The sequence below is a fragment of the Sorex araneus genome, chromosome X (genome assembly GCF_027595985.1).
Source record: "Sorex araneus isolate mSorAra2 chromosome X, mSorAra2.pri, whole genome shotgun sequence".
In the NCBI taxonomy this organism is placed as follows: Eukaryota; Metazoa; Chordata; class Mammalia; order Eulipotyphla; family Soricidae; genus Sorex; species Sorex araneus.
The window spans coordinates 58,717,810-58,737,500 of record NC_073313.1 but is presented as its reverse complement, the minus strand read 5'-3'; the positions used below and the strand labels follow the sequence as shown (position 1 = coordinate 58,737,500).

General features: G+C 61.9%; 1 protein-coding gene across 1 annotated transcript; it reads right to left on the bottom strand.

Annotated features, from left to right (window-relative positions):
• Positions 1-598: 598 nt before the first annotated feature.
• L1CAM (L1 cell adhesion molecule) lies at positions 599-19,229 on the bottom strand. The gene is made up of 29 exons (XM_055120527.1): positions 19,077-19,229; positions 11,967-12,157; positions 9,640-9,654; positions 9,284-9,389; positions 8,971-9,173; positions 8,289-8,411; positions 8,025-8,195; positions 7,605-7,716; positions 7,321-7,505; positions 7,091-7,222; positions 6,852-7,004; positions 6,491-6,602; positions 6,245-6,411; positions 5,986-6,142; positions 5,785-5,909; positions 5,586-5,696; positions 5,253-5,450; positions 5,076-5,146; positions 4,771-4,993; positions 4,181-4,296; positions 3,895-4,096; positions 3,687-3,809; positions 3,428-3,601; positions 3,230-3,349; positions 2,717-2,866; positions 2,317-2,451; positions 2,149-2,221; positions 2,043-2,054; positions 599-1,624 (listed from the first exon to the last, which is right to left on the bottom strand). The coding sequence occupies exons 2-29, from the start codon at positions 12,040-12,042 to the stop codon at positions 1,393-1,395; spliced, it is 3,777 nt and encodes a 1,258-aa protein (XP_054976502.1). The 5' UTR covers positions 12,043-12,157; positions 19,077-19,229; the 3' UTR covers positions 599-1,392.
• Positions 19,230-19,691: the final 462 nt, after the last annotated feature.

Here is a 19,691-nt window from a genome sequence, read left to right as displayed (position 1 = left end):
GCTGAAAGGAACAGGCATTGGGGTCCTTGGGGGAGGGAGGTGGGCACACTGGTGATGTTGGGTGTGGTGTTGCAATCACGTACATGAGAAACAAAAACAAATTAAATGTAAAAAAACACTCTAGGAGAGGACTCAGAGTGGGGACTCAGCAACATGACCCCACAGCACCACCAAGTGCCCCAAGCCCGCCTGGTTAAAGATCGCATTTGGAGGGGTGTCAGGGTCCACTCCCTGGGAACTCCACTAGGCCATTGCTGCTCCATAAAAGTTTCCAGTCACTGAAAGTACTTTCGAGGGGCATATGCCTGGCAGACAGAGGCTCCCTGGCTCCATAGCAGGTGCCATGGTCCCCTGAGCAGTACCAGGCTGGCAAGAATTACCAGGAGTGAGCCCAGGATGCTACAAGCAACATTGGGGAGAGCCTTGAACTTAAGCAATGCTCTTGACTGGGTAGAGCTTGGCACCTCCATGGGTCATGCTGCAGAGGGAAAAGGCTCCATGGCTACCCTGCGAGGCAAGAGAGGGTCATCAGGGCCTGGGACTGCTGTTCCCACGAGGTGGGCTCAGAACGTCACACTGACTGGAGTCCACCAATCACTGCTTGTTTCCAGGTTTTTATTCGCTGTTAGAATTCTGCTATTTCTGTACATATATATATATTCTCCTGCCTTTTGTCAAGGGCTCGAACCCAGCACGCAAACAAAGCCGTGCACGCTTTGGGGCCGGCCTAGCTGCGTTTGTCCTGGGATGGGAGTGTCACAGCTAATTGCTATAAAACCTAGAAAGCACCGCGATACTCAGACATCTGCCTACACACTATTGGCGTACGGGGAGACACCAAACGTTCAAGGTCACATGTATTTACATTCTGGGGGGCAGGAGGCTGAGGGGAGCAGGGCGGTGTGGCTGGGAGGGGCCGGGGTGACATGGAGGCCACTTGGATGTTGTCTGGTGGGTACTGAAGGCAGCATGTGGACGGAGCTCCTGAAAGCTGGCCGCGGGCTGCGTGGGCAGCAAGAGCGTGTGACAAGGGCAGCCCAGGCCTATCTGCCTAGTGCCATCCGGCTCAGAGCAGAGGAAAGATATGATGAGGGCACCGAGTTCTGTCCCAGCCTGGCTGGCCAAGGAGGACATCCCCCTCCCTCTGCTCAAAGGCTGGCAAGGCAGCACCTGAAGGCTCCTGATGTGTGGGTGACCCCCCCGAGCTGGAGCGAAGCAGTGCGCCCAAGAAGGGGTACAGCTGGGTTTTGGCAACAAAGTGGGGACGGGGGAGTCAGCAGGGATCCGAGGCAGTGAGTTCTGCTCCCACTGTGGGGGCAGAGGGCAGGCCGAGGCTGGGGGAGGGCAGGGAGAGGGTGTGGGGGCAGAGGCATCAGGATGTGGGGGCTGGGCCTACTCCAGAGCCCCCGAGGGGTTGACGGGGGAGGCGGCCCCCGAGCTGTCATGGCCCCCTGCTGCCTCCTTCTCCTTCTTGCCGCTGTACTGGCCGATGAACGAGCCATCCTCGTTGAACTGCACGTCCACGCTGCCGCCATAGTCGGCCAGGCTGTCATCACTGCCCAGCGGCTTGATGTCCCCATTGAGCGACGGCTGGCTGCTGCCAAAGCCTTTCTCCTCGTTGTCACTAGGGGCCAGGCAGGAGGGCGGAGTGTGGCAGGTGCTGGGGCACGGAAGGGAGGGTGCGGGGGGCTTGGGAAGCAGGGGCAGAGCTTCCATACTATGTTGATTTTCGATTTCCTAATTTCAAATTTGGTTTATTTTGTTTGGGGGCTACACCGGCAGGGCTTCCTCCCAGCTCTGTGCGCAGGAACCACACCTAGTGGGGATCGAGGGATGTCTGGGGTGCCAGGGATTGAACGGGAAGCCACATGCAAGGCAAGCGCCCTACTCACAGTACTGGGACTCTGAAGTCCAAATCTGAATTTTTAATTGGGGGAGGGGGAGGGGAGGTTACACCCAACTCATGCCTCAAGGTTCTCAGCCTGGACTTCAGGAGGGGCTTTACGGCAGGTATCAGTGGGGATGCGCCAAGTGAGCCTTACCTCTCCAGGGACCTGCCGCCCAGGCAGCATGGGGGAGAGAGACACACATATCAGCCCATGTACACGCGTGCAGGGTGGGGAGTGCGCCTGCTGCTGCCCGGCTCACCTGTACTCCCCAAACGTCTCATCCTTCATGGGCCGGGCCTCGGAGTCCACCTGGGTATCCTCTTTGTCCTTCACTGCAGACACACGGACAGGGGCCAGCTCTCTCTCCCGTCCCTCCCGGGGGGGGACGCTGCCACACCGAGCCCACCTCCCCATGGGCCGGGGCTACCTGAATACTTGCCGCCCTTGCTGCGCTTGATGAAGCAGAGGATAAGCAAGATGAGGAGCAGGAGAATGATGGCGCACACGAAACCGATGAACCAGCCCTCGGTGGCGAAGCCAGCAGGCGAGAGTGGCACCCGGCCTGTGGGAAGAACCACGTGCAGGCACCCCAAGTCGGCACAGCCGGCTACATACACACACCCCAGGCCCCCAGAAACAGGGCGGCCTGAAGCCATCGGGGAGCCCTGAGCTGGAGCCCAATGCCGGCCAATACCACGGAATCTAGAGGGGGCCATTTCGGGGCAGGCAGAGAACACTCAGCTGAAATACTTGCTGGCACAGCAGCGGGGTGCAGAGTAATAAGGGGGGGCTGGTTCTGGGAGGGGGAAAGAGGGGCTCAGCCTCACTGGTGCCATTGGTCTTCACGGATATCTTGTGCAGGACCCTGCTCTCCTTGAGCAGACGGATCTCGTACTCAGTGTCTGGCTGCAGGTCCCACTGCGTGTACGACCTCTGGTTATAGCTGACATCCTGCTCGGCCACCTTCTCCTTCTCACCTGATGGCCAGAGCAGATAGGTGGAGACTGCTCCATGCCCCGCCTCTCAGCTCCCGCCCAGTCCCTTCACCTATGCTCCGCCCCATGCCTCAGCCTGCCCCGCCCTTCTGCCTATGTTCCTCCCCCATGTCCCACCCCAGCCCACGCCCCGCCCCTCACCTATGCTCTGCCCCATGCCCCGCCCCTGAACCCCACACCCCGCTCCTCAGCTCATGCCCTGCCCATCCACTTATGCTCTGCCTCCACACCCCTCCCGTCAGTCCTGCCCACAGCCTGCCTTCAGACTCTGCTCCACCCCCCGCACCTGGGACCCCTCCTAGCCCCTCTAGGCCCCATCACCCCTGAGCCCCCTTGTATGCTCACTCCCAAGAGATTTGAACAAGATCTTGAACCCGAAGTTGCACTGGCTCTCCCTGGGCACCCAGGAGACCACGCTGTAATTCTCGCCCGTGATGGTTGAGATGTTGCCAAAATCCAAGGTCCCTGGGAGGTAGATGAGGATGTGAGACCCCAAGGTGCTCAAGATGCACCCTCCTGGGGTGGTAATCGTCCGCTACTCACCGGACAAGGCCATGGTGCCACCCTCACGCACAATGGCTTTGCCAGGCCCCTCCTTCGTGGTGGCCTGTAGCTGGAAGCGGTAACGCTGCTGGGGGCTGAGATTGGTCAGGTTCTGGGTGCGCATGTCAGGGTTAGGCAGGTCAAAGGACAGCCCGTCCTGGTCCCCATCATCCACTGTGGGGTAGGAAAGAGGTTGGGGTACCCAGCCTCAGAGGCACCTCGGGCAACACCCCCTCTATCCCTCGGCTGGCCCACTTACAGGGCTGGTAGGAAAGCACGTAGCCAGTGAGCTCCCCGTTGGGGCGAAGCGGGGGCTGCCAATGAAGTTGCAGGCTGGTGTCTGACAGGCACTCCAGCTGCAGCGCTTCTGGCTGGCCGGGCACTGCAGGCACAGACAAGCAGCAGGACCTTCCCCAGGCCCGTGGGCACAGGCAAGGGGGGTGCGGAGAGAAAGGGGCACAGCCTACCTCCCTCAGGTGTCCGGAAGAACTGTGTGGAGGCAGGCCCCAGGCCCCGGCCGTTGAAGACCCGCAGCTCCAGCTCGTAGTTGCTGTAGGGCCGAAGGCCCCCCAGGGTGGCGCTGGTGGCGTTGGCGGGGACCACCACGTGCTCTCGGCTCGTGTGCCTCTTACTGTGCCTCCGCTGACTGCTCACCCACCAGTAAGTCACCTGCAGGGGTGCACAAGACCCCCCATCCAGCAGCGAGCCCAGGAGCACGCTCTCCCCTGCCCAGTCTCCATGCCCAGAGCTTACGTTATAGCCCCGCAGGTGGCCCCTGACTGTTGCTGGCTCCACGTGCCTCCACCTGACCAGCACCGTGCTGGAGTTCACGATTTCAATGTCTTCCAGCTGCGGTTTCGCCTGGGGGTCTGCAAACAGCGGCCACGGGGTTCAGGGCATTAGTGGGGCAGGTGGAGTTGGACGGGGGCGGGGGCAGTACTGAGGAGCAGCTTGTGGATCCAGGAAAGAACTAGGAAAGACCCCAAGGAGAATGCAGGAAAATATCTGGCAGGGGAGGGGTGACAGATGACGGTGCCCAGGAATCTCTGGGGGATCCAATCCGGGGCTCTCTCATCTAAAACAGCCACACCAGCCCTGAGAACCATCTCCCCGGTCACTCCAAGAAAATCTGAACTGGGAGTCAAACTGAAGGTCTGTCGATAATCCCATGCCAGGAGGGAGGGGGTGGGTGGGCGCGGGGATGGGGATCAACAGGCAGAGCCTGCGATGGAGGAAAAGCCAGCGAGATGGGGGTACTGTAGGCAGCTCGGGTCACGTGGCTGAATGGCCTTTCCATGCAAGACATGGGCCAGGCAAGGGTCTGCACCAGGCCTGTTACTCACAGTCCTCGCCCGAGTAGCCCACGGTGACCTGAGGCTCTGGGCCCTTGCCCTGGCTGTTGACCGCCTGCACCCTGATCTCATAAGGTATGAAGGTGGACGTATTGGAGACCACCAGGAAGGGCTGCTCCACAGTCTGCTCCTGCCAGGGTCCGTGGGAGCCCCGTGGGCGCCACTGCACGCGGTACTGCAGCTGCGGCGCGTTCCAGTCCATCCACTCAAGAGGCTAGAGAGGCAGCAGGAGAGAAGTGGGTGGGCAGCCCTGACGGGCCCGCCTGGCCTCTGGGTGCTGGGCTGCAGGTGCTCACCTGCCACGTGATGACCATGTTGTCGGTCTGGTTCCCTTCACCCTTCACGTCCCTGGGGTTCTTTTCAGGGGCTGCAAAGGGACAGATTGGCACTGCCATGCCTCCTGGGCCCACCAAGCCAGAGCTAACAACCCCAGGGTCCCCAGGCACTGCGAACAGTCCAGCCTGCCTGCTCACCCGCCTCCGGTGTGGCCACGGTCTCAGAGTCCGGACTGGGCTCGCCGGGGCCATATCTGTTGATGGCAGTGACCCGAAAGGTGTAGTGGACATAGGGTGACAGCTTGAGGATGCTGGAGGTCTGGTTTCCGGTCACCTTGCCCAGACTGCGCCATTTCTCAGGCTCCATTTCCTTGTCCTTGAATTCGATGTCATACTCTGCCAAGGCACAGGGCAAAGGAGCAGGCAGGGGACATGGGGGGTACAGTCTGGCATTCCCTAAAGCCCCCTAACTTAGATGGAGGCCCCAGTGCTGTGGAGTCACAGAGCCAGGGCTGCAAAAGGGGCTCTTACTTTCGATGGGCGCATTGTGGTCGTCGGCAGGGCTCCATGTCAGACGCACCTGGTTCTGTTTCAGCAGGTGGCGGTCAACTACCTCAAGTCGGGACACTGGGCCAGGGCTCCCTGTGGGCCAGCAGAGGTGCAGTTGCTGCCCTGCCTGGCCCCCACCTGAAAGGGTGAGCCCCCTGGCTCGGTTCTTCCCCATACTCACCTACCACCAGGAGCTCGGCCTGGCTCTCCACCGTGTCCAGTTTGGTGCTGGCCACACAGCTGTAGTTGCCTTGGTCGCTATAGTCCAGGCTGTAAATGACCAGGTGCCCGTCCTCTATGAAGTACCTGGGGGGGGGAGTGCACGTTCATCCTGGGGCTCCCAGTGCCCCTGCTTCCCTCCCACCTTCCCCTAGGCCTGTACTTGTCACTGTCTCCGAGCTCCTGCAGGTCACGGCCGGCCCCCCGCCAGGTGATGCGAGCTTGCAGGGATGGGTCAAAGGTAGCGTGACATGCAAATGTGACCCTTGAGCCTTTTTTCTCGATGGCACTCCGGGGTCCCTGTGTGATCCGCGTGGCAGCTGAGGGCAGGGATGGCAATGGTCACCCTGGGGCCTCTAGGGTGCCAGGGTCTTCCACCAGCGGGTCTTCCACCAGCAGGGCCTGGTAGAGTGCACTCTTACCTTTGACCTGCAGGTTAGCCACAATGGTCACATTGTTCTGGTCATTGGCCGCCTGGCAGAAGTAGTGGCCAGTGTCATTGATGTGCAGCTCGTGGATGCCCAGGGTGCCATTGGTGTAGGGGAAGAAGCGCTCATCCTGTAGTACGCTCTTGCCCTCCTGGTCCAGCCTAGAGGGGAATCCTCAGCTTAAAGCCCGCAACACTGGCCCCCACCCAGCCCAGCCCCCCAGCACCGCAGGGTACATACCATTGAACACTGGGCACAGGGGCCCCAAAGGCCTTGCACAGCAGGTAGGCGCTGCTACCCTCCACCGCCAGGTACGTCTCATTGTCTGCAGTCAGGATCTTAGTCGGCAGCTCTGAACAGTCATGAGACAGAGGGACTCAGAGGCGGGAGTGGGAGCTATGTGGGGCTCAACGGGACACTCCCAGCCCCCAAGAACCCATCTCATTTGCTCCCTTCATATGTACAATGTCTGGGGTGTACCCCGCTTCCCTGAGTCATCAGGAGGAATCCTCCTCCCAACAGGGGCACTCTTGCTCAGCATCGGGAGCATCCCCCCCCTCCACAAGTGCAGGGCCAGACCATGCCAGGCAGTAACACTCACGGACGACGTAGATGTATGCATTGGCCAACAAGACACCATGCCGGTTGCGGGCCTCACACTGGGTCACCATAGAGTCACTGGGCTTCAGGTTGCTCAGAACCAGGTTGCTCAGGGGCCCTTGCTGGATCTGATACTTCTGGTCCTCGGCCAGCTCTGTGCATACAACCAACCCCAAACCGTGAGCCACGGCAAGCACCTCTGTGCCCCACAAACCCTGCTGGGTCCCAGTCCCAGCTCACCGTTCACAGGGATCCCATTGATTCTCCAGGTGACCTGCGGCTGGGGCCGGCCCTGCACTTGGCAGTCCAGGCGGGCTGTCTCTCCCGGTGCATACAGCTCGTTCTCTGGCTTTCGCAGCCAGTAAGGGGCAGCTGCAGGGTGAGGTGCCGCCTGAGCCCCGCCTGTAGTGGAGGCCGGCAGAGCCCACCTGGGACCATGCACAGCCCCCCGCAGCCCCATGGGCCCCTACCTTCCACGATGACTTCGTAGTCGTGCCGGGCGCTGCCCATCGAGTTCTCAGCCAAGCAGCGGTACTTGCCGTCATCCTCCTCGCTCACATTCAGCAGCTGTAGCGTCTTGTTGTGGTTCTGGTAGATGACGCGGTCGGTTGGCATGGAGCCGCTCAGGCGCAGCCACTTGATGCTGGGAGTGGGGCTGCCCGGATTCATGGGTGGGGAGAGCAGAAAGGAGGTCACGGGCAGGCGGCCCAGCCGGGCCCCCACCACCCAGCCCTCCACCCTGGCGCACACTCACAAACCCTCGGCGATGCACTCCAGGACCAGCGGCTGTCCCTGCAAAGCCACCAGGTAGCTGCTGGAGTTGGTGGGGAAGAGCAGGCGGGGCTTCCTGTCGATCATGCTGTTGGCTGGAGGAGCACAGAGGTGACACGACTGCCCTCCGTCCCCCGACAGTCCCTGGGGCTCTAGATTCCCTCCTTTGGGAAGGGAGTGCTGCTGGGAGAGACTCAAGGCCCCCAGATCAGCAGGATTGGCCAGGGTGGGGCAGACTCACAGGCCTATTTTGTTTGTGTTTGGGTCACCCCTGGCTGTGCACTCAGGGAGCACTTTTGGCAGGCTTGGGGACCCATATGGGGTGCCAGGGATTGAACCTGGGTCATCCACATGCAAGGCAAACACCCTCCCTGTTGTACTAGGGTGCCAGCCCAGGACTCACTGGCCTTGACCCGGAGGTCAATGGGCTCCTTCTGAATGATGGTGCGGGTGCCTGGGAAGTGCGCATGGCAGATATAGTCTGAGTGGTTATCCGATATGAGCACGTTGGCGAAGTACAGGTTGCCATTCTGGCCCATGGTCACCCGCTCATCCTGCTTGATGTGCAAGATCTCTGCATGGACAAGACAGGAGGGCAGGGTGAGGGTCCTCCACCTCTCCAGGACAACAGCCCACCCCAGGGGACTGCCCCTTGTGGGCCACCCACTGCTATTCATCCAGTAGATCCGAAGTGGCTCTGCGCTGGGCGGCGGGTGGCAGGGCAGAACCACCGACTCCCCTTCCTCCACCTCAACGGGCTTCACCGTCTCCTTGGGCCACTTGGGGGCACCTGGAAGGGACCAATCCTGGTGAAGACCATGTGGGCCCAGGAAATGGGGGGCGGGAGGGCTGTCCTGGGGGAGCAGAGAGGACCACAGCACAGCCAGGCCAGGCCAGGCCCAGTGCAGGGAGGCAAGGGGTGGCAGTGGGGGAAGGGATGCTGTGGAGGGATGCCGGAGTCAGACCCTTCCATCACCCTGACACGGCACCATGGCAACAGTTCCCAAGGCAACTGCGGGGTGGGGGAAGCGCACCAGGGAGGGTGGAATGCAGCAGGAAACCCCAGGGACAGGGCGACACAGACAAGCCAGGACAGAGGCAGGAGCAGACAGGGCAGAGAAGGGAGGGGGAGTGGGACAGAGATGACCGAGGGTGGGAGGGATATGGACAAGGAACACAAGCCCAGGGCTAGCAGAGACTCAGACACAAGCTGTCCGCCAAGTCACTGTCTGAGCCCCAGCAGGTACCCTGGGAGACGGCCTGCTGGATAGAAGTTGGGGGTAGGGGCTGAGGCGGGACATGAATCACCCAGCCCATACCCACAGCAGGCTCCCCACCAGACCCCGTACCCTCAGCCATGAGCCACGTCTCCTGGGACATGGCAGTGCCCAGCTGGTTGCTGGCAAAGCAGCGGTAGGTGCCCTGGAACCTCTGCGCAAAATTGCTGTTGTTGCCTGTGATGGTGAAGGAGCCCGAGTGGGGTGCCTGGTGCACAGTGACCCCGACTTCCTCGTGTGGTTTGAAGTGGACACCATCCCGAGTCCAGCGGAACCTGGGGACACAGAGGGACTTGGAGGTGCTGGACCAGGGCTTGGCCAGGGTGTGGGCCAGGTATGCGGGACTTGGAGGCTCAGGACTGGGGCGTGTGGTGTAGCCACTCACTGTACTTGGGGTCTCCCTCTGGCCTCACACTTGAGGCTGATGTCATCTGTGGGGAAAACCACCAGGCGCCGTGGGGACTCTGCGGTGATGACAGGTGGCTCCATCACTAGCAAAAAGGCAGGGAGGGGTGTCAAGCTGGCCACTCAGCCCAGGGCCCCAGCCCTTGACACCTGACGTGAGGGGAGTGGGGGCAGGCAGGTGCCACATGAGAAGGGGCAAATGTGGGCACAGAGCAGTAGGCCAGGCCATACCCTTCCCAGGGGCACCCCAGAAAGTGGTACCGGAGAAGGTAGCAGGGCAGAGAACAAGATCGCCTAGCACCTAGCACCACTCCCCATGCCCCTCCAACAACTTACCATGGTGCCCTTTATCTGTGATCCAGGCAGCGAAAGGAAAGGAGACAGAGAATGAGGTGCAGGGGCAGACCTCAGGAAGGGGAGGGTGGGACACAGGGCATCAGTGAGAAATCTGGGGAGCCCAGGCCGGCCAGGAGCTGTGAGGGTCGAGGCCCTTTACACGGCCACTCCCAAACCCTGGACAGACCCTGCAGAGAGGGGGAGAGGGTGACCACAAGCCCCGCCTCCTAATCCAATTAAGCACAACAACTCCTTTTTCAATTAGCCAGCACTGCTACTCCTCCCCGGAAGCCGTCCCTGCCCAGCTATTCTCCTGCCTGCCTTCAGCCCTTTCCCCCAACCTGCCACCAAGCTTCCCGGGATGGAAGAGGAGAGGCCAGGCCAGCAGCTCCCATCCCAAAACCCAGCAGAAATGGGAGAGGCAGAACAGGCAGGGCGCCCACGGGCAACTGCAAGTCTGGTCTCCACTGAAGACAGGAGGGGTTCCCCAGAGACCCTGCAGAGAGAGCCCTGAGCTGGGGCTGGGCTGGAGACCACAGGCCAAGTGCAAGACAGAAGCAAATCCAAGGAACAGAGAGGTGGACAAAGTGGGGAGGCCACTGGAGGTGGGGGGGCGGGAGCCCTTAGAGAGGTATCAGATCATTGCTGCATCTCCTGAGGCTCAGGAGATGCTGGGCCAATGCTCTTGACGCTCTCCCTCCTGGCCCCCAATTCCTCCTGCGCCTCCCACTGAAACACCTGCTGATGCCACCCAGGATCAGGCATCAAAGGTGCCCCTATGTTTGAGCGAAGGCGTCCATCTGAATTGAGTGTGAATGTGTGCTGTGCCAGACATCCTCGCTTCCTGTCTGTGACTCCTGTGTGTCTTTTCAGGGCACCCAGCCTCCCTGGACCTCCATGGAACAAGAGGCATATATCTCCCCGGTGTACATCCCCGCAAACCCGGAGCTGCCCATCCACCGTACCTCCCCAGGCCAAATAGACCCTCAATGGGTAGGGCAAGAGGCTGGGGTCCACCACTGGCATTGCCTATGGTTCTGAGCCACCCCAGGAGTGATCTCCGCATACAGTGACTGGAGTAGCCCTTAAACACTGCTGGGTGTGGCCTAAAGCCAAATAAGGTGAGAGGCATCCCCAACTTTTGGATGCATGAATCCTCCTCTAATCCCCAAGACCTGGCTGGACCCCAATGCCTAATGCCAGAAACAGGACAAGAGGAGAAGGGGACAGGATTGGGGCAGAGAAGCAGGTTCTAATTCTCACATGACCCCCACCCCCCAGAATGCCGTAGACTGGGGTTCTCTCTCTCTCTTCCTCTCCCCTTCTCCCCTCTCTCGCTCACTCTCATTCTCACTCTCAGGGCTTACTCCTGGGTCTGCACTCAGGAATCACTTCTGGTGGTGCTCAGAAGACCAGATGGGATGCTAGGGATCCAAACTAGGTTGGTCACATGCGATACAAGTGCCCTCTCCACTATCTCTGGGTTTCTATCTCTTACTCACTTACAGGAGAAAATACCATCGGAGTAATGTTCCCAGACAACTCACGATTGGCAATCACATGGCAACAATAGCCCTCCACACCCTGACCACAAGGCCCAGATGGAGTGACTCACCTATTTCCCCACACAGGAAATCTGCACATGCCAGAGACGTCACACTCATGGCCAAATTCAACCTCACACACATTCACACCCAAATCCCCACACCACACACACACTCCGTCCAAATCCCGTCACACGCTCATGCCCAAATCCCACCACACACGTCCCCACACAGACACCCACACATAAATCCCACCACCCACCAGTTCCGACACAAACAGCCACAGCTGCTCACAGATGTCCTGCTACACCTTTCACGGTCCCCCTGATCCCTACCCAGCATGGCCCCTCCATCCGCACCAAAGAACTTCAATCAAATCTCAAGGCCTCTGCAAAGGCTCCTTTTCCGTCGAGTTTCCCGAACAGGGCTGGGATGGCATTATCCAAATGAAAAAGGAGGCGACATTTGAATCCAGGTCTTGGGAGAAGCCACCAGAGGACCGAGGCAGATTCTCTCTCCCCTCTGCCACACCCCTGGGAAGAGGAGGGCCCAGCGCCAGGACGCTGTCCGCGGTGCTGAAACAGAGCGCGTTCGCCCAAGCCTCTGTCCGTGGTGCTGACACACCCAAAGGATTGCAGCCAGCACCCTGCGTCTCTCCCGCCCACTCCCTAACCAGGAAAGTAGTGAGGGAAGAGAGCCCGGTATTCGGAGGAGAGAGGCAGAAGGTAAAGCGGACTCAGGGTGGCAGCCACGGAAGGCGCCGCGGCTCCTCCAGCTACTCACATTCCTCGGGGATCTGGATGAGCAGGCACGGGCTGCACAGCAGGAGAGACCACAAGTACCGCAGCGCCACGGCCATCTTCTTGGTGGCGCGGGCGTCTCGGCACGGCACAGCCGACCGGGCTCAGCTCAGGCTCTGGTCTGGAGAGATGCAAGCTTGCGGGAAGCTGGGGCAGGAGCCAGGGGTGGGGACACTGGCAGAGGGAAGAGAGGGAAGGGTGGGGAAGGAGACGAGAGAACGGATAGGCGTTAGTGACTAACATCTGGGCGAGCCCAGACTCCTGGCCCCGCCCCTAGTCCCGCCCCTGGCTGGCCCTCCCCCCACTTTGGAGGCTCTGGACTGAGAAAGCAGGAAGAGGCTCAGTCCCAGCTGGGTCCTCAGGTCGCCTTTCATTCCCTCCCTCCTCTGTCTGCGTCTTCCCCACCAGCTGCCTCTCCGGCACCAACTTGTTGCCCCAATCAGCTCCTCTGGGAATGCCACAGGCCGTTCCGTGCACGCCACCCCTCCCCCCATGGCGTGTGACTAGATCTGCTTGCTGCAGGCCTGAGTGTGCGAAGGCCTCGTGGGCTTGTGTCTGCCCACAGAGGACACCCTTTGCTAGGTCTTTCCGGTTCCTTTTCTTTTTTGCTTTGTTTTGTTGGGGGGGCCACACCCAAAAAGACAAGTTGCTCCCGGCTCTGCACTCAGGAATTACTCCTGGTAGGGCTCAGGGAAACATACGGGATGCCGTGGATGGAACCTGGGTAGGCCTCATGCAGAGCAAGTGCCCTCCCCACCGTGCCATCCCTGTGGGTCCCCACGCCTTCAGAAGTGACGGTCCATTTGGAAGAGCTCTACGCAGGGCTGGCGGTGCTGTCTGGGGCTCAGTGCTCGCGTTTGATGCTGCACACTGATGTAGTGTGGTCTTCCTTCCAGTCTTTTTTTATTTTTTGGCTTTTTGGGCCACACCTAGCAGTGCTCAGGGCTTATTTCTGGCTCTGTGCTCACTCAGAGAACACTCCTGAAGGGGCTCAAGGTACCATATGGGGTGCCAGGGATGGAACCCAGGCCAAGCATGTGCAAGGGAAGGCAGCCTTATCTATTGGACTATCTCTCCGCTTCCTTCCTTCCTTCTCCAATGTTTGGGCCACACCCACTGGTGCTCAGGGCTTATCTTGGCTCTGTACTCAGAGATCAGTCATGTGGTACTCTGGGGAAGTCTACGGTACTGGGGTCTGAACTTGCGGTGGCCCCGTGCAAGACAAGTGCCATAGCCCCTTAGAGGAATCATGTCACAGACTGAGAGGCACTCAGACTGTAGGTTTCACAGCCCATGGGTCGCTGTTGTGGTGGGGTATGAGAAGCCGAGTGTGGGGAGCAGGCTCGGGAAAAGGAAGGGCAAAAGGGCAAGACGGAGGAAAGAGGAGTGCCCCCTCAGCTGTTCCTCTGACCCAGGAGTGCTGCAAACCTGTGACTGTGGCCAGCCCCTCCCTTCCAGCTGCTCCAGGGTCAGGCAGGGCCTTTCTCACGGCCTCAGGGCTCCACTGTCAAACAAGGTCTGCCCCAACCAGAGTGCCACCATCAACGAGCCAGGCTGAGGAATCTCTGTGCCAGGGGCTGGAAAAAGAGCAGCTGCACAGGAGCCAGCGCACCCAGCACGGGAGTGTGAGAAGGGGCAGGAGGGCAAGGGGGAGTCTGTATGCCATACTGGGCATTCCCCTGGGACCCCAGAGGCACCATTAGTTCAGTCAGGGCCTGCTCAGCTGCCACGGGAAGCCTGGGTTTGTCTTGCGTGAGGTCACCAAGGGGGCCCGGCATTGGACGGGCTGCCGGGGTACTGCACAGGGCAAAAGGAGAGTGGGGCACTCAGTGAGATTCTCCGCAAAGCTCTGGGACTTCTCAGAGCTGGAGGTGTGGGAGAGGAGAGCGGGACTGCCTCAAGGTGGGTGGAGGCAAGAAGGCACGGAGCAGCATTCGCTGGCGTCTACCCTGGCTCCGCAGGGCTTGGAGAAGCACTGTGGATGGCCGCACCCGCCTCTCCCAGTCAGGTCAGCCTCAGCCTCTACTTCAAGGCCTGTAGCAGCAGCGGGAGACTCGGATCAGAGAGCCTGGGATCAAACAGAGCCTTGAGCGCAGAGCTGCTCTTAGAGGGGGAGGGGCGCGCCCCCGAAAGAGCCTGCCCGTCTGCCAGATCCTCCAAGCCCTGGAACAGGGTTGGCCTGTGTCCCCAGGTTGTGCAGGGCACCCCCACCTTCTGGTCTCCAGGCTCCGCCCCAACCAATGCCGCCCAGTCTTGCATCCCAGCTCTTCTGGTTTCCCGGCATCTGCCGAAACCACCCAGCTCACCCTTGGCCAGGGCACGCAGACAGGAAGGAGCCAGGAGGCAGGGAGGCCCTGACAGCAGGGAGGGGCTCCCCCACAGCTGGGCCTCTGCTGTGTCCCCACTGCTCACACCATTCCAGAGCAAGGAGCAAGGGTAGTGGGCCTAGCGGGAAGGGAAGGAGACCCGCAAGCTGCTGTACAGATGGAGCCAAGGCCACGTCTGCAAGGGGGCTGGGGAAGACTGCGGGGTGACAGACAGGGCGAGAAAGAGGCAGGAGGGGCTGGGGGAAAGAGCGCACAGAGCTGAGACAAAGACAGAAAGAACCCCAGACACAGGAGAAACGGGGGGCGGGGGGTACACAGGGGGTCAGGCAGCCGCTGAAGGTGCTGACAAGAAGAGTGAGGGGCGTGCGGGCGGCACGTGTGCGCCTGCGCAGCGCCGCTAGCCCCTCCTAAGCGGCTGGGGAGGCTCCAGGCGCGGGAATTGGGGACACCTGGACCTGAGAGAGAGCAGGGCACTTCTGGGACCCAGAGGGTCAGTCTCACAGAGGCAGAGGGAGAAGGGGCCGAGGAGCTGAGATCAGGGCAAGGAAGAGGCGGGGGTATGACAGATGAGCGAAGGGAGCGGGGGTCCGCACGCCCGAGGACCCCAGCAGGAAGCCCTCGCTGCTGCCAAACAAAGGCGGGGCCGCTCCTGAGCAGGTGGGCAGGCCGGGCCGGCCGCGCTGGGCTATGGACGTGAGGGTGGCATCTATGCCCCGTGCTCCGGGTTCCTTTAAGCGCCTCCTCGCCCTGCGGGGGGCCCCCCCTACCCCCAGGCTGCGGCTGGCGGGTTTCCATGGAGATGAAGCCCGGCTGGGCGAGGGCGGAGCCAGGGAGGCGGGGCGAGGCTCATGAGTGACAGGGATCACACAGAGCGCGGTTGGGGGCCCCCAAAGGTACGGGAAGGGGGGAGTCTTCAAGATTGCTGCTTGGCCCCTATGCTCCCTCTTACCCCTCCCTAAGGCCCCCCCGAGTGTGCCCGCAGCACCCCCTCAGGCTGCGGTCTCCATGGCAACCAGGGCTCACCTGTAATGGACCGTTCTGGAGAAGGAGGAGGAAGGGGCGGAACCACGGTTAACCCTTTGTGGGAGAGCAGGAGGGGAGCAAGACTTGGCCCTGCGTTTCCTAAAAGCCAGTTGTGGAGACCCGGGGCCACAGCCCAGATCACACTCAGCACTGAGTCTACCAACTCCCGGCAACCTCCACTCCACCCCACGGCCAAGCTACCAGCCCAGGAGGCCAACTTGCCTCAGGGCCCAGGCCCAGCCCCCTAGGCTGTCCTGCCCCCAAGGGACGGCCTATTTGCTAGGCAGATGGCACGCAAATGCTAGGGCGGGGCCAGGAGGGAGAAGTGACCCACATCCTGCCACACCCCAGCGGGAAGTGCCAGCCCAGGACTCATCTAAGCTCTCTTGGGCCCCCAGATTCTTGAATAGTCATGACCCCTTTCTCAAGCACCCCCCCCCATGTGCTACCACCCCAGTCTCTGCAGTCCAAGTCAAGGAACAGTCTGACTTCCTGCACAAGAGGAAACTGAGACCCAGTTCCACATGAGCCAGGACTCATCACCTCAGAGTGCCAGCTGCAGAAACTGAGGCAGGTGAAATGAATCTTGGAGTTGAGGAGGTTTGGGGGGCCAGGCTGGGGGCTGAGAGGGGCGTGGGAGAAGCAGCAGACCAGACAGGGGGGCGGCCGAAGCTGGGAGAGGGGACAGGCAGCCTGGAAATAGTCCAGACAAGGCCAGGCCTGAATCCCATACCCAAAGGGTGAAAGGGCAGAGGGGGCATACAGGAAGCCCGAGGGCTGACAATGGGGCCTCTGTCCTTCCCAGGGCCTGGGCATTCCTAAGGCATGAATTCCCAAAGCAGGAAGGGAGGGCTAGGGGAGGGGCAAGAGGGCACCCCATTCCCAAATGCCTGGACCACCACCGCCAGCCCCACCCCTTCCTGGCACAGGGCCTGCTGGGGCACATGAGGGAACCCACGTAGTCACGTGGTCATGAGGCTGCGTGTGTGCATGGCCACCAGAGACATGACCCCAGCATGAAACAGGAGGTGCCGCCCGGTCCATGCAGGCTGGGGATATGGGGGTGCCTGGGGTCTCCACCGTGGGACTAACTCAAGATCGACTGGTCAGTAGGTGGATGGACCCCTCGGCTCCTCCAGTGAGCTGGCACAGCACCCCGCTGAACACAGAGTGGAGAGTCAGCAATCGGCTGGTGGCAGAACAGGGCAGGTAGTTGGGGGCACTGGACAAAGAAGCATCTGGAAAGATCGGTAGGCCTTTCTCTCTGACCACAATGTTCAGGAGTCATGAACGCCCAGTGGCTGGCTGAGCTCAGGCTTCCTGCCCCTGCTAACCCCACCCTCACCTATGCCCGGCGCCCCGTCCAGATCAGGAAAGGCCTGTCTGGACCCTGCCCAAAGGATGGCGGCAGCTTGTGGGGCTGCAGAGGGCTCATCGGGGGCTGGGGTTCGGAGCTCCGTGCCCAGCTCTGGTGCCAAGATGAAGGCGCCGGCAGGGGAGAGAAAAGAGGCGCTCAGACAAAAGGGGAGCGATGGAGCTAGCACCTGCGGGCTGGGCGGGGCAGGGCGGGGCGGGGCGGGCGGCAGGGGGAGACAGAGGGTGTGCGAGAAGGACCAAAATGGGAAGCGGCCGCAGAGACGGGGTGGGGGGCGTGGCCAGCCGGCCGAAAGGCCCACCTTGGGAGAGGGCAGGGCAAAGCTGGCGGCCTGCTCAAAGACTCAGGCGAAGCCAGTGCATTGTCTGCGGCAGACGCTGGGGCCAAGTGCCGGCCCCTGACTACTAGCCCCCCACTTCCGGGTTCATTCAGAGCTAAGGCTCCTCAACTCGGAGCTTTTAACCCTGGGCCCAAGAAGGGGGCCAGAAGGTCCTGTGGCCCGTCAGCTGGAGTAAAGGCACTGGACACCGGCCCGGGGCGCCCGGCTGGTTACGCCGTGGGCCTTACAGCCCGGTAGAATGTCCCAGAGGCTTATCTTTCAGGGCAGGCTGAGACAAGGTGCAGAACTAAGGGTCCCTAGGTCACAGGCTGCCTCCCCACATGGGGGGGCGGTGGTGACCAGGGGCAGACCAGGCGTGGGGCACAGCGCAGGCATCCTGCTCCCTGCGTCCCTTTTCCCCAGAGTCACAAAGGAGAAAATAAAAGGTGATCCATGCCCTAGGAGTTACGGAAAGAGGGCGCTGCTTGGGACGCTCTTGGGGGCCTGGCCGGGTGCAAGCAGGTACTGGTCAGGGAGCAGTTGCCACCAAACTCCTGGGCACTGACCGCTCAGTCCCATGGGCCTGGGCTCAGCTCCAGGGATGGCCCGAGAGCCTCTGGAGCACACTGGAGCAGTGGAGGGAGACTGAGGCCGGGCTTGCTGGACGGGGTCCCCATGATCAGCTCGGCACTCAGCTTTAATTTCTTTTGTTCTGTTGCGTTTGCTCTAAGACACTGTGTGACTTGGGGATCTGACACGCACAGCCATGTGGACTAAGCGCTGCAGAGCCCCAGCCTCCAGCCCAGAGCCCAGGGGAGGGTCCCAGGCATGGCCAAGGGTGCCATGCAGGTGTGTCAGGGAAGAGGCCAGGCGCTGTCCACTGCCTGCATTCCAGGCACTTGGGCACCCCACTCTCTGCCACCCCACAGGGGCTGAGAAGCGGGAAGTGGATGGGCAGAGGCTGCCTGAGCATCACTGGTAGTCAGGGCATGTGAGTCAGCACACAGCACCAGGCTGCCCACGCCCCTGTCCTGTGGGGAGGTGCGAGGCCCCCTCTCCTCCGGGTGGGCAGAGGCGGGATGCTCCTGGGCTCCAGATACACTGATGAGGGGTGATTAGGGGAAGACGAGGTGCCCTCTGCAGCCGCTCGAAACCAAGAGACCCCCAAATGTACACTCAATGTGGGATGAGCGTCTGCGGTGCTGTGGACAGGAGGCTACGTGCCTTCACATACGAAGCCCGGCAAACACTGATCCCTGAGCAGAGTCAGGGGTGAGTCCTGAGCGGTGCAGTGTGTGACTCCAAATGAAAACCAAGAGAATCTAAGGTGCTTTGCAGAGCCCAGCAAAAGCCTTACCAACGCCGAGGAGGGAGGGGTGGGCACAGGGCCCCTGAGCACCTTGCTCCCCACAGACCCGCCTCCCGCATGTGCACCCCTGCTTGGAATCTGGAGCCGTGGCTCTGCTTCTTGCCTGGAGGGAGTCCAGGTTGGGGCTTGGGAAGAAGGGGGAGAACAAAGCGTCTCCCCACGCCCCGTAGCACCCAGCCCTGCTCCCTCCGCGCCTCCCAATGCAGGGGCCACCCTGTCCGACGCCCCAACGCTGGGGGCTTGCAGGAAGTCGCTGGCCACGCCCAGGGCCACACCCCACTCCGCCAGGGTTGGGGCTGTTGGGGCGGGGGAGTCACTCGGTCCCTCCAGTCTCCCACTCACATAATCCAGACGGATGGGTCAGGTCAGCTGCACCCACCACCGCGTCCCCGGCTCGGACCCCGCCTGACCTCCCCCTTGGCAGGGCCCTCCCTACATCCCTGCAGGGCACCGCACCGGCACCATTCACCGGCTCAGCCTCCAGCTCCCGCCCCCGGCCCGAGCCCCCCTCCACTGCCCCGGTCTGGTTCTGGCCACCCGGCTGGGTGGGGCTCCCACCGCCCCGCCCGTGACCGCTGGCCCCGCCGGGCGCCGCTCCCGCCACCCCCCACCCCAGGCCTGCGGGGTGCGTTAAGGGTCGCCGCCGCGGCCGGCCGAGCTGGCGGGGCTGCGGGTCTTACCTGCGCTGCGGCCGCCGCTCAGGCTCCGCGCACGCCGGCCTCGGACCTGCCGCCCGAGCGTCTGCGATGCCGCGGCGGCGGGCGGGGCGGGGCGCGCTGCGCGCAGGGCCGGGGGAGGGGTGCGGGGAGGAGGAGGGGCGCTGAGCTCACCTCCCGCCCCAACGGGGAGCCCTGCCCGCGCCGCCCGGTACCCACCGGCTGGCCGCGGAGGGAGGAGTCGGGAGGGAGCCCCCACACGCAGCCCCCACTCTCTCCAAGGGCGAGCAGTCCTCGACTCTCCCCGGACTCCCCCACCCCCCATCCTCCGCTCTGGCTCTGGGAGGGGCGCGATTCCCCGGGGCGACTGTTCCCTCCGGGGGCTGCCCAGGCCCCACTCGGATTTCTTTGTCCTGGGGATTGGCCCCATCCTGACCTTTCTGAGGCCCGCACTGGAAGCCGGGAGGAGCAGCTCCCCAGTGCGCCCCCAGCCCCCCCGCCCCGCGACCTCCCGGGAGAGGCTGAAGGCGCTGAGCCGAGGGGGCCGGCCGCAGGGGCAGGAAGGCCCGGGGCTCTGATGGCTGACTGGAGCCGCGCTCACGGTATTTTTATGGGCATGCCTGTTGCCCAGCGAAGCAT